Source organism: Stegostoma tigrinum, chromosome 4 (assembly GCF_030684315.1).
Source record: "Stegostoma tigrinum isolate sSteTig4 chromosome 4, sSteTig4.hap1, whole genome shotgun sequence".
Lineage (NCBI taxonomy): Eukaryota > Metazoa > Chordata > Chondrichthyes > Orectolobiformes > Stegostomatidae > Stegostoma > Stegostoma tigrinum.
Window position 1 is genome coordinate 9,194,887 of NC_081357.1, and position 12,562 is coordinate 9,207,448.

Genomic DNA, 12,562 nt, shown 5'->3' on the forward strand with positions numbered 1-12,562 from the left:
GTGAATACACAGAGGGGGTGGTGAATTTGTACAGGCGCTGTGTGAATACACAGAGGGGATGGTGAATTTGTACAGGCGCTGTGTGAACATACAGAGGGGTGGGGAATTTATCCAGGCGCTGTGTGAATATACAGAGGGGGTGATGAATTTGTACAGGCACTGTGTGAATATACGGAGGGGGTGGTGAATTTGTACAGGCGCTGTGTGATTATACAGAGGGGTGGGGAACTTGTACAGGCGCTGCGTGAATACACAGAGCGGGTGGTGAATTTGTACAGGCGCTGTGTGAATACACAGAGGGGGTGGAGAATTTGTCCAGGCGCTGTGTGAATACACAGAGCGGGTGGTGAATTTGTACTGGCGCTGTGTGAATATACAGAGGGGATGGTGAATTTGTACAGGCGCTGTGTGAACATAAGGAGGGGGTGGTGAATTTGTACAGGCGCGGTGTGAATACACAGAGGGGATGGTGAATTTGTACAGGCGCTGTGTGATTATACAGAGGGGTGGTGAATTTGTACAGGTGCTGTGTGATTATACAGAGGGGTCGTGAATTTGTACAGGCGCTGTGTGAATACACAGAGGGGGTGGTGAATTTGTACAGGTGCTGTGTGAATACACAGACGGGGTGGTGAATTTGTACAGGCGCTGTGTGAATATACAGAGGCGGTGGTGAATTTGTACAAGCGCTGTGTGAATCCACAGAGCGGGTGGTGAATTTGTACAGGCGCTGTGTGATTATTCAGAGGGGGTGGTGAATTTGTACAGGCGCTGTGTGAATATACGGAGGGGGTGGTGAATTTGTACAGGCGATGTGTGAACACACAGAGGGTGTGGTGAATTTGTACAGGCGCTGTGTGAATATACAGAGAGGATGGTGAATTTGTACAGGCGCTGTGTGAATACACAGAGGGGGTGGTGAATTTGTACAGGCGCTGTGTGAATACACAGAGCGGGTGGTGAATTTGTACGGGCGCTGTGTGAATATACAGAGGGAGTGGGGAATTTGTACAGGCGCTGTGTGAATATACAGAGGGGGGTGGTGAATTTGTACAGGCGCTGTGTGAATACACAGAGGGGGTCGTGAATTTGTACAGGCGCTGTGTGAATATACAGAAGGGGTGGTGAATTTGGACAGGCGCTCTGGGAATATACAGAGGTGGGCTGGCTGTGACGCTGATCGGGGCCCATTGATAAAGGATGGCGCTTCACGTGAAGAGATGCCGGAATTAGTAGGATACATCCATCAGCAGAACGATGGCTCTGCAGCTGTCCAGGCTGAAGCCGTTTGAAGTTTTCTGGTCTGTGGGAATGGAGGGAAAGATTATGGAGTTGGTGCGAACACCCGATTAACCGGAGGATGAACAGGTTTGTAACTCACCTTCCAGAAAGATTCCATTTAAAATCTTCTTCAGCCCATCAGCATTGATCGCCAGGCCCTGGGACAGAGATGGCACAGTTCAATCAGGAATATTCTGTTCTCCCAAAATTTTACATCATTACACTTTCCCCTCTGGGACTGGGTGTTACAGTGGGTCACACACACTGCCCTCTCCCCTCTGGGACTGGGTGTTACAGTGGGTCACACACACTGCCCTCTCCCCTCTGGGACTGGGTGTTACAGTGGGTCACACGCACTGCCCTCTCCCCTCTGGGACTGGGTGTTACAGTGGGTCACACACACTGCCCTTTCCCCTCTGGGACTGGGTGTTACAGTGGGTCACACGCACTGCCCTTTCTCCTCTGGGACTGGGTGTTACAGTGGGTCACACACACTGCCCTTTCCCCTCTGGGACTGGGTGTTACAGTGGGTCACACACACTGCCCTCTCCCCTCTGGGACTGGGTGTTACAGTGGGTCACACGCACTGCCCTCTCCCCTCTGGGACTGGGTGTTACAGTGGGTCACACACACTGCCCTTTCCCCTCTGGGACTGGGTGTTAAAGTGGGTCACACACACTGCCCTTTCCCCTCTGGGACTGGGTGTTACAGTGGGTCACACGCACTGCCCTCTCCCCTCTGGGACTGGGTGTTACAGTGGGTCACACGCACTGCCCTTTCCCCTCTGGGACTGGGTGTTACAGTGGGTCACACGCACTGCCCTTTCCCCTCTGGGACTGGGTGTTACAGTGGGTCACACGCACTGCCCTTTCCCCTCTGGGACGGGGTGTTACAGTGGGTCACACGCACTGCCCTTTCCCCTCTGGGACGGGGTGTTACAGTGGATCTGCGGTAGTGAGCCGGCACCATGAGCTGTGATTGTCACACTGTGTGTCTCCTTGTTCCAACTGATTGGACACGGTGCCCAAGGCTGGGCTACTTTGGGGATCCAGAAAGCCTGAACTTGCACCAGCACATAAAAACTGTGTGAGCATTCCTGAGAGAATGCTTTGTTCAATCCTTCAGCTTCTGTTTGAAACCAATGCCCAACGGTGTCGTCCTCCTGCACACCCACCTTGTGAGAACCACTCAGCATCTTATACACTTCTACCGAGTCACTTCTCACTTCCCTAAACTCCACTGCAAACAAGGCCAGCCTCTGTCTCTGTCCCCTCATCCCAGACACTGGCCTAATAACACTGGATACTAAATTTGTCAGTGCTCTCTGCAATGTGCTCTCTCAGTATAACATCCTGACTTTTATGTTGAATTCCTCTCATTATAAACGAGATTATCGTGCTTGGTTCCATGTTGTGCACTCATTGTTTGTGCTCCTGCTCGGAAACATTTCGATCCCTCTGTCCCTTTTCTTTCAATTCCTCAGGGAACGTGGACCAGCTCTGAGTGCAATTCTGCTTTGTTCTGTGACAAAATCATACACTGTTTATTCACTCTTCCTGATAAGCCAACAACTCCACATTTTCCTGTATTCTGCTCCATCTGCCAGGTTTGTCCACTCACTGAAGTTAGTTATATCTGTTTTTAACTTTCTATCATGCCTTCCTCCTGCCATAGCTCCTGTATCTTTACACTCCTTATTAATTCATTGATGTAAATTGTGAAATGTTGATGTCCCAGTACAGGTCTCGGAGGGATTGTGCTCATAGAGCTTTTCACTGTTTTTATTTTGTAAAAGTACATGTGAGAATAAATTGCTGTACCGTCCCATTCTACTCATCCCACCCTAGTGATCAGATAAAGACCTATTCATGCAGATTCTCTGTTTTTTGTCAGCCAGGCAATCTTCGCCCCATTCTAACATGTGACCACCATATCAGAACCCTTTAGCTTTCACAATAATCTTTCACAAGTCTTATCAGGTGCCTTCTGGAATTGCTCTCCTTCATCTTCACATGGTGAAGCAATGGCCTAGTGCTATCACTGGTCTGTTAATCCAAAGACCAAGATAATGTTTTGGGTTCAAATCCAATCACAGCAGGTGGTGGAATTTGCATTTTTAAAAAAATCCGGAATTAAGAATCGAGTGATGAACATGAATCTGTTTTTGATTGTCAGAAAAAAAACCCATCTGGTTCATTAATGTCCTTTAGGGAAGGAAACTGCCATGGTTACCAGTTCTGGCCTCCATGTGACTCCGGACCCACAGCAATGTGATTGACTCTGAACTGCACTCTGGGCAATTAGGGACAGGCAGTAAATGCTGCCTGGCCAGTGAGACCCTCATCCCGTAAATGAATAAAGAGAAAAGAAATCCTCGTGGCAAGTTACTCCTTCAAAGAAAAACCTATGAATTGGTTCAAAAAAATTTCCATTTCCCTTTCCCAGAACTATGTCGATTCTTCCCAATCCCCTCGAGTTTGTTAAGTTCCTAACTGTAAGCTTAATCATCAATTTGAACACCTACCTTGTGCCTGGCATCAAGCAAATCATAGAATCCCCACAGTGTGGAAACAGGCCCTTCGGCCCAACAGGTCCGCACCGACCCTCACAGCACCCCACCCAGACCCCCCCACCCATTAAGCCACACACCCCTGAACACTACGGGCAATTTAGCCTGGCCCATCCACCTAGCCTGCACATCTTTGGACTGTGGGAGGAAACCGGAGCACCCGGAGGAAACCCACATAGACACGGGGAGAATGTGCAAACTCCTCACTGACAGTCACCCGGATTGAGCCTGGGTCTCCGACACCGTGAGGCAGCAGTGCTAACCACTGGGTCACCGTGCTGCTCCCTCACTGGCCTATCGTCTCCTATTTCTGCCTCGCTCATGTCTCCAGTAAACAACGATCCCATGGCGGGGGGGGTGTGCCAGGGGACATGAGAGCCAAAAGTGACAGGAACTTACTGGAGAGGTGGGCGATGACGGTGATTTTGGCAGAGGATACCTCTCTGACCAGGCATTGGTCTGTTGTACCTGGGCCCAGAAGGGCCTGCCCTGAAATAGAGAAAGAGAAACAGTTAGCCAGGCCTTGACATCACAAAGTGATGGGCTTTTATGGCCTGTCCCTACTTGCCCCTTGAGAAGGTGGGGGTGAGCTGCCTTCTTGAACCGCTATAGTCTCCCTGCTGTAGGTGGACCCACAATGTTGTGAGGGACAGAGTTCCAGGATAACTCAACTGGATAACTGGATATCTCAATTTCCTGTTTATGTGTGTGAAAAAGGGATGTCATTCCTGGACATCCTCATTCCTTTGACCTGGAAGCAGTACGCAATAAAAAGAATAATTTACTTAATCAGTGAAGTTCTTTCTTCTCAAATTTGCTTGACTTGGAAAGCAATCAGTTATAATTTTCTTGGATAATATAAAATACTGGGTATGCAGACTGGAGACCCTTATCCTGGAGGCAGTACTTGAAGATCATAAGAACTAGGAGCAGGAGTAGGCCATCCGGCTCCTCGAGCCTGCTCCGCCATTCAATAAGATCATGGCTGATCTTTTTGAGACTCAGCTCCACTTACACGCCCACTCACCATAATCCTTAATTCGTTTACTGTTCAAAAATTTATCTAGCCTTGTCTTAAACACATTCAGCGAGGTAGCTTTAACCGCTTCACTGGGCAGGGAATTCCACTGATTCACAACCCTTTGGGTGAAGAAGTTCCTCCTGACCTCAGTCCTACATCTGCTTCCCTTTATTTTGAGGCAATACCCTCTCGTCCCAGTTTCACCTGCTAGGGGAACCAACCTCCCTGCCTCCACCTTATCTATTCCCTTCATAATCTTATATGTTTCTATAAGATCTCCCCTCATTCTTCTGAATTCCAATGAATATAATCCCAGTCTACTCAGTCTCTCCTCACAATCCAACCATCTCAACTCTGGAGTCAACCGAGTGAATCCCCTCTGCACCCCTCCAGTGCTAGTATATTTCTTCTCAAGTAAGGAGACCAAAACTGCACACAGTTCTCTAGGTGTGGCCTCACCAGGACCCTATACAGCTGCAGCACAGCCTCCCTGTTTTTAACCTCCATCCCTTGAGCTATGGCAGACAAAATTCCATTTGCCTTTTTAATCACCTGCTGCACCTGCAATTCCACCTTCAGCGATTCATGCACAAGGACACCCAAGTCCCTCTGCACAGCAGCGAGCTGCAATTTTTCACCATTTAAAACACAGTCCATTTTGCTGTTATTCCTACCAAAATAGATGACCTCACACTTATCAACATTGTACTCCATCTGCCAGACCTTTGCCCACTCACTTAGACTATCTATATCCCTCTGCAGACCTTCAGTGTCTTCTGCACACTTTGCTGTACCACTCACCCTAGTGTCATCTGCAAATTTTTTACACTTCACACTTAGTCCCCAACTCCAAATCACCTACGTAAATTGTAAACAATTGAGGTCCCAACACTGATCCCTGAGGCACACCGTGAGCCACTGACCACTAACCAGACAAACACCCATTTACCCCTACTCTTTGCTTTCTACTGGTCAAATGATCCTCTATCCATGCCAATACATTACCTGTAATACTGTGCAACTTTACCTTATGTAGCAGCCTTTGGTGTGACACCGTGTCAAATGCCTCTGGAAATCCAGATACACCACATCCACAGGTTCCCCATTGTCCACCATGCAAGCAATGTCCTCAAAGAATTCCACCAGATTAGTTATACATGGCCTACCCTTCATGAACCCATGCTGGGTGTTCCCAATGGGACAATTTATATCCAGATGTCTTGCTATTTCTTCCTTAATGATAGATTCAAGCATTCTCCCCACTACCAAAGTTAAGCTAACTGGCCTATAGTTACCTGCTTTTTGTCTGCTTCCTCTTTTAAACAGCGGCGTCACATTGGCTGTTTTCCAATCTGCAGGAACCACCCCAGAGTCCAGTGAATTTTGGTAAATAATTTCAGTGCATTTAGTGCATATTTTCCCCATCACCTCTTTTAGTATCCTGGGATGCATTTTGTCAGGGGAAGGAGACTTATCTACCTTTAGGCACCCCCCCGTCCCCATTAGCCTGCCCCGCACTGCCTCCTTAGTGATAATGATAGTTTCTAGAAGGAAGTTAAGACCAGAAGCTGTGTAGCTGGAAGACATAAGGGAGAGCTTGGGACAGAAGATGTTGGGACACAGGTCCAGGCACAAACATGGACATGGGCAGAGGCCCAAAGTATTAACTACAACAGGACTCAGTTATCAGACTCCCCACAAAAATGGCAATCTTCTGCCTCTCTGTCAGAACAGAATTAGAATTCAGAAATCATGATTAGGTGAAAAGGTGAGAGATTTTACAAATGAAAGGCCGAGCTGGGAGGAGTATAAGATAGCACATGGCACCGCTGATCTAGTATCAGCCAGTGAGGTGCTTTGTGGTTCTGTTTTATGACCTGTTTTATTTGAAGTATCATTTGCCTGTTCATGTGTATCACATTTGTGTTGGTTTTGATTCATGTTAAACACTGGAATCTTGCTGATTTATGTTTTCTCATTCGGGGCTCTGTTTGGTTATTGCCCCGAGGGATCATGGTCGCACGTCCTTCTGATGTCAGGGAACAGATGTGCTCGTTGGGACAGAGTGAAAGGGCATTTCTATTTTGAAGAATTAATTCTGAATGTGATTTGCCCCCACTGCCCCAACCTCCCGACCGCAGCCCCTGGCCACACAGCCTAGGGCAAGCCTTAGATCACAAGCAACAATCTTGGCTGATACGTAGTTGGGTCTCACTGCAGGCTGACGCTGTGAACTTCTGCTCGGAGAGTTGTGAGAGATCTCAAACCAGTGAGGCAGCGTTTAGTCCTCATTATAACATTGGTATTCCGATACAGCTCACTGCAATTTCTGAAATTTATGTTTAGCAGACAACAACAGCGATGACACACAGGCAAACTAGAGTGATGAGAAGCTCACCTCCGGTGTGGTAGGGGACATAGGGCTGGGGGACAGAGGGGGGCTAAAGCTGTCAGATCCATTGAATTGAGGCAGTGACCAGTTTGGCTGGTGGCTCTGTGAGGAGACAAAAAGAGAGAGGGGCAGTTAATGAGACTGTGTGCAGAATGTCACGCAGTAAGCTCAGGGTCTCCGGAACCAGGTGAATCAAAAACTTTAATAACCCATAACATCAAGCTGTGGTACAGTCACACTCCCACCTGACATGTGACTGTGGTACAGTCACACTTCTACCTGAAATGTAGCTGTGGTAGTCACACTCCCACCTGAAATGTGGCTGTCACACTCCCACCTGAAATATGGCTGTGGTACAGTCACACTCCTACCTGACATGTGGCTGTCACACTCCCACCTGACATGTGGCTGTGGTACAGTCACACTCCCACCTGAAATGTGGCTGTGGTACAGTTGCACTCCCACCTGAAATGTGGTTGTGGTACAGTCGCACTCCCGCAGTTGTTGTACAGTCACACTCCCTCCTGACATGTGGCTGTGGTACAGTCACACTCCCAACTGACATGTGGCTGTGGTACTGACTGTGGTACAGTCACTCTCTCACCTGTCATGGGGCTGTGGTACAGACACACTCCCGCCTGATGTCGGGCTGTGGTACAGTCACATGCCCACCTGATGTGCAGCTGTGGTACAGTCACATTCCCGCCTGACATGGGGCTGTGGTACAGTCACACTCCCACCTGACTTGAGTATCCTTAATGACGCAGCCTTCTGTGGTAAAGAATTGCACAGTTTCACTCCCCTCTGGGAAAAGAATTTCCTCATCATCTCTGGCTTAAATGGGTGACCATTTTTATTCTGAGATTACGTTCCCTCGTCTTAGACTTTTCCTTCAGGGGAAACAACCTTCCCACATTTACCCTGTCAGTTCCTCTAAGAATCATGTACCTTTCAATAAGATTGCCTGTCATTCTTCTATATTCCAATCAGTACATAGCAATCTACTCAAACCCTCCTCATTAGACAGACCCTCCATACCCAGCCTAGTGAACCTCCTCTAGGCTGTGTCCAACGTCGAGATACCTTTCCCTTGCTATGGGGCACAGAATTCCAGCTGTCAGGATCCTGTGGGTTTGGGAATACCAGACTGATCATAAACGCAGCGCTGCCTGACATTAGCGAGACTTACCCGAGCGTATTTATGGAAGATCTGTTCCCAGGAGCTGTTATCTGTTCTGTTAGGTGCCGGCTGAGAGAGGGAAGCAAAGACATTGTGGTAAAGGCAGGACCACACGCGATTCTGCCCACTCAGTGCCCATTGCCCATCGCCCTGCTGCTGCTGGTCTACCTGGGCCATCCAACATGCCTGAATAAGGGGCAGATGGTCGGGGCCCACCTCCAGGCTGGCCACTCCCAACCTCTGTAATGTCAGCCTGACCATTGGGACCACACTGAGCCCCGCGGCTGTGCGTCACCACCCCTACCCCCACCCCACTCCCCCACCTGTAGGGGATGGGGGGGGGTGTCAAAGCCATTCTCTCAGATCTTCTGGTTTCTCTTCATTCACCTCCAGCCAGCAAGGGGATAGCAGGTGGGGGCCCACAGGTCTAAAGAGCAGCAACATGGCTGTTGGTCGTCCTGCCTGAGGTCCCTGCACGCTGGGACATAAACGGAAGGGAATCAGCCACATGACCCCTCCCCACCATTGGTTATGTTACCTTCTAATACATACCCCTCCCTCCCAGGTTAAAAACCACAGAGATAACATATTCTGTAAATAGAGGCCTATAAACAACCATAGATGTTACCTCAGTTTGTCGGCTCCGTTTCATGAGCAGTATTCCCACTTCCGAGACTATGCGTCAGAGATAATGGGAACTGCATATGCTGGAGAATCCGAGATAACAAGGTGTGGAGCTGGATGAACACAGCAGGCCAAGCAGCACCTTAGGAGCACAAAAGCTGACGTTTCGGGGTCAAGGGTCTAGGCCCGAAACATCAGCTTTTGTGCTCCTAAGATGCTGCTTGGCCTGCTGTGTTCATCCAGCTCTACACCTTGTTATCTCCAAGACTATGCATTGCAGCTTTGAGCCCCGATCTAAAAAGCTGACTGAGCACTGCATCATCAGCAGTGTGACCTCTTCAGTGGCATTTTAAACCCAGGCTCTCAACTCAATGTGAAAAACTTGAAACAACTCCCTCCAATAACCAGTAATTATTATTCTTTGATCAGATTTATGTCTTTGCCCTCAAGGGGAGCTTGCTGTGTCAAAATGGGTTCAACTCTAGCGTCCGGCGTGCGACTGAGGAGGTAAAGTGGGATTATTTAATTGCTGGGATAGGCTGCGGGAACTTGCCGAGGCCCTGAGTTGGAATTCTGTGCAGCAGAGTGGGCTGCAGCGGTTCAAGGATCAGCCAGCTAAGTCCAGCTAGCAACACACACATCTTGTCAAAGATTGGGCAAAAATTCATAGGATTTATGTTTTCTTCTCACGCCTCTTAGTAAGAACCAGTGTGTACCATAGGATGATGAAGATTAGAGTCGGAACTTGTATCTCTGTAAGGAAAGAGACAGAAATCATATCACATATTCCATTTGTAATACAAATCAAATGAAACTGTTTCACACAGAGAGAGGGAGGGAGAGAGAGAGAGAGAGAGAGAGAGAGTGAGGGAGAAAACGCAATATTTCAAGACCTAATGGTATTTGCTTGACCAGGAGACAGGTCATCCAAATTTGGGATGGGGGTCTGGAATTATGTACAGGAAGGCAGGTCATTCCCAATGGGTTTCAAGGGCCCATTTTCCTTCTTAGTGACAAATCCAGACAGTCCTGCCGACTTTTTCTCTGGTGTCAGCCCACGGTCTACAGCTTTATCCACTGCAAGCAAAAAAGTGCTGGAGATCGCAGCAGGAAAGGCAGGATCCGTGGAGAGGGAAGCCAAGCTAACGTTCTGAGTCTCGATAGCTCTTCATCAGAGCTGACAGGAAGTGTGGAAGTGGGCAGCATTTACACTGCTGTGGGAAGGTTGGAGTGCTGGGAGAGAAAGGACCTTGATAGTTCAGACTAAGTGATGGGAATGTGGGAACGGCAGAAAAATTGTATGTCTAACTGCCAGACTGGGAAGGACAGACAGTCCTAATGGGATAGGGGAGGCAAGAGATGGTGAGAGAGAGTGTAACAAGTAAAGCGAACAGAAAGGCAAGGAATGAGAGAGATCGTAGGAACTACTGATTGCTGGAGAAACTGAGATAAGAAGGTGTGGAGCTGGATGAACGCAGCAGGCCAAGCAGCATCAGAGGAGCAGGAAAGCTGATGTTTGTCGAGGCCTGAAACATCAGCCTTCCTGATCCCCTGATGGCTTGGCCTGCTGCGTTCATCCAGCTCCACACCTTGTTGTCTGGGAAGGAACGAGAGTTGGTTCACAATTTAAAGGTGTTGAACTCAATACCTGGCCCAGATGTTTGAGAAGTGCCTAGTCTGAAGATGAGATGTTGTTCCTCCAGTTTGTGCCGTGATTCGCTGGAACGTTGCAGCATGCCAAGGACAGACAAGCGGGCATGCCAGCAGGACGCCGTGTTAAAATGACCGGCTACAGGGAGGTTGGCATCCTGTTTGCGCACAGAGCAGAGGCGTTCCGCAAAACGGTTACCCAGCCTGCGTTCGGTTTTTCTGATATAGTGCAGGCCACATAGTGTGCAGCGAATGCAATAGACCAGATTGGAGGGGCTACAGGAGGTCTGCAGTTGATAGTTGGGAGTGATTGTGATCCCCTGATCCCTGAGCTGTCTGGAAAGCTGTGAGCGTAACCAGCAGGCCACCCAGCTTTCCTTCCTGAGATCTCCCAACCTCTGTCTGTACCGAGCTTTCACTTCCTATTGGGGGGCCTCTCCATCGACAGAAGCAGAGGTGGAAGTGGACAGAGAGAGTGCAAGCGAGAGGGAGGGGAGGAAAAGACAGAAACGATAGCTTACTCGTGGCAATTCCCCTTCTGGAAGTAGGCGCGGAGAAGGAACTCAGCTTGTTTGTTGGGGTAGTAAGTGCTTGGCACTAAGACATAGGTGCCTGGTTCCAGCTGGTAGGCTTCACTGACCTCCCTGGTATTCCGGTATTTCACCTGTTTGACCAGGTCACACTCATCCAGCAACGTCTGTGTTAGATTCCTATTCTGTACCTGGAGCTGGGATGGTAATGGAAAATCAATCAGCAACTCGTAGAACAGGGGAAGCTGCCCAGCCCATCGTACCGGTGCTAACCCATTACCAGAGCTGTGCAGTCAGTCACGTTTCCCCTCAGTATGATGGGGTATGACGCAGGGGGATGTTTACTGTCTCCCTGGAGCCGGGTGCGGAAACCAGGGTTAATGGGTGGGTGGGGGGAGCACAGTGTGATCCCTATTGAACCAAAGGCAGTGAGCATTGTGTCACAAAGGGACAAGCTTCACAGCCAATGAAGATATCCATCAGCTGCGATGGAGGGAGCCAGGGTGAGAACTTGCTCCCATCTTTAAACTAACTCCTCTCCTGCACCGACTGATGCTCCTGGCTGGCATCGGCAAACCTGCCCCATCCACCATAATCTGTGGGCTCAATGATTAGCTACATTGGCACCAGACACCAGCAACTGCCCAGTGCCAATGTGGCCGGGGTGGGACCTGGGGACCCCCAGAGACCGGGGCGGGACCTGGGGACCCCCAGAGACAGGGGTGGGACCTGGGGAACAGCAGAAACTGGGGTGGGATCTAGGGACCAGTAGTAGACACCAAGCCATGTTGGCACTGGACAGTTGCCAGTGTCTGGTTAGCAGCTGTCAGGAGCCAGTGCAATTGGGGAGGGTGTGTGTGTAAGGATTGGGTTGGAGGAAGGCGGGTGTGCGAAGATCAGAGTGGGTGAAGGGGGGTGTGTGAGAATTGGTGTGGGGAAAGAGGGGTGTGTGAGGATTGGGGTGGGGGAAGAGGAGTGTGTGAGGATTGGGGGGGAAGGAGGGTGTCTGAAGATCGGGGTGGGGATAGAGGGGTGTGTGAGGATTGGGGTGGCGGAAGGGGAATGTGTGAGGATCGGGGTGGGGCAAGGGGGTGTGTGAGGATCGGGGTGGGGGAAGGGGGTGTGTGAGGATTGGAGTGGGGGAAGGGGAGGGTGGGGGTAGGGAGTGTGGTTTCAGGCGAGCTGTGAGTCCTGAATGTGGAATGTACCCAACCAGGACACAATCCCTCTGGGCCTCTGGGTAATGTTCGAGAGGACCTGCCCCAGGTCTTCCAGAACAGTGACTGGGTCCCACACGGAACCCATGAAATGTCAC

General features: G+C 49.7%; 1 protein-coding gene across 1 annotated transcript in view; it reads right to left on the minus strand.

Annotated features, from left to right (window-relative positions):
* LOC125452348 (calpain-1 catalytic subunit-like) overlaps window positions 1–12,562 on the minus strand; it is a 95,903-nt gene that overhangs the window by 33,126 nt on the left and 50,215 nt on the right. The window contains exons 14-20 of the mRNA XM_059645687.1: window positions 11,239–11,444; window positions 9,784–9,820; window positions 8,453–8,512; window positions 7,270–7,365; window positions 4,250–4,339; window positions 1,382–1,439; window positions 1,242–1,303 (exon numbers count right to left, since the gene is read on the minus strand). Of these exons, the coding sequence (XP_059501670.1) occupies window positions 1,242–1,303; window positions 1,382–1,439; window positions 4,250–4,339; window positions 7,270–7,365; window positions 8,453–8,512; window positions 9,784–9,820; window positions 11,239–11,444 (609 nt within the window). The remainder of the gene's footprint in view (window positions 1–1,241; window positions 1,304–1,381; window positions 1,440–4,249; window positions 4,340–7,269; window positions 7,366–8,452; window positions 8,513–9,783; window positions 9,821–11,238; window positions 11,445–12,562) is intronic.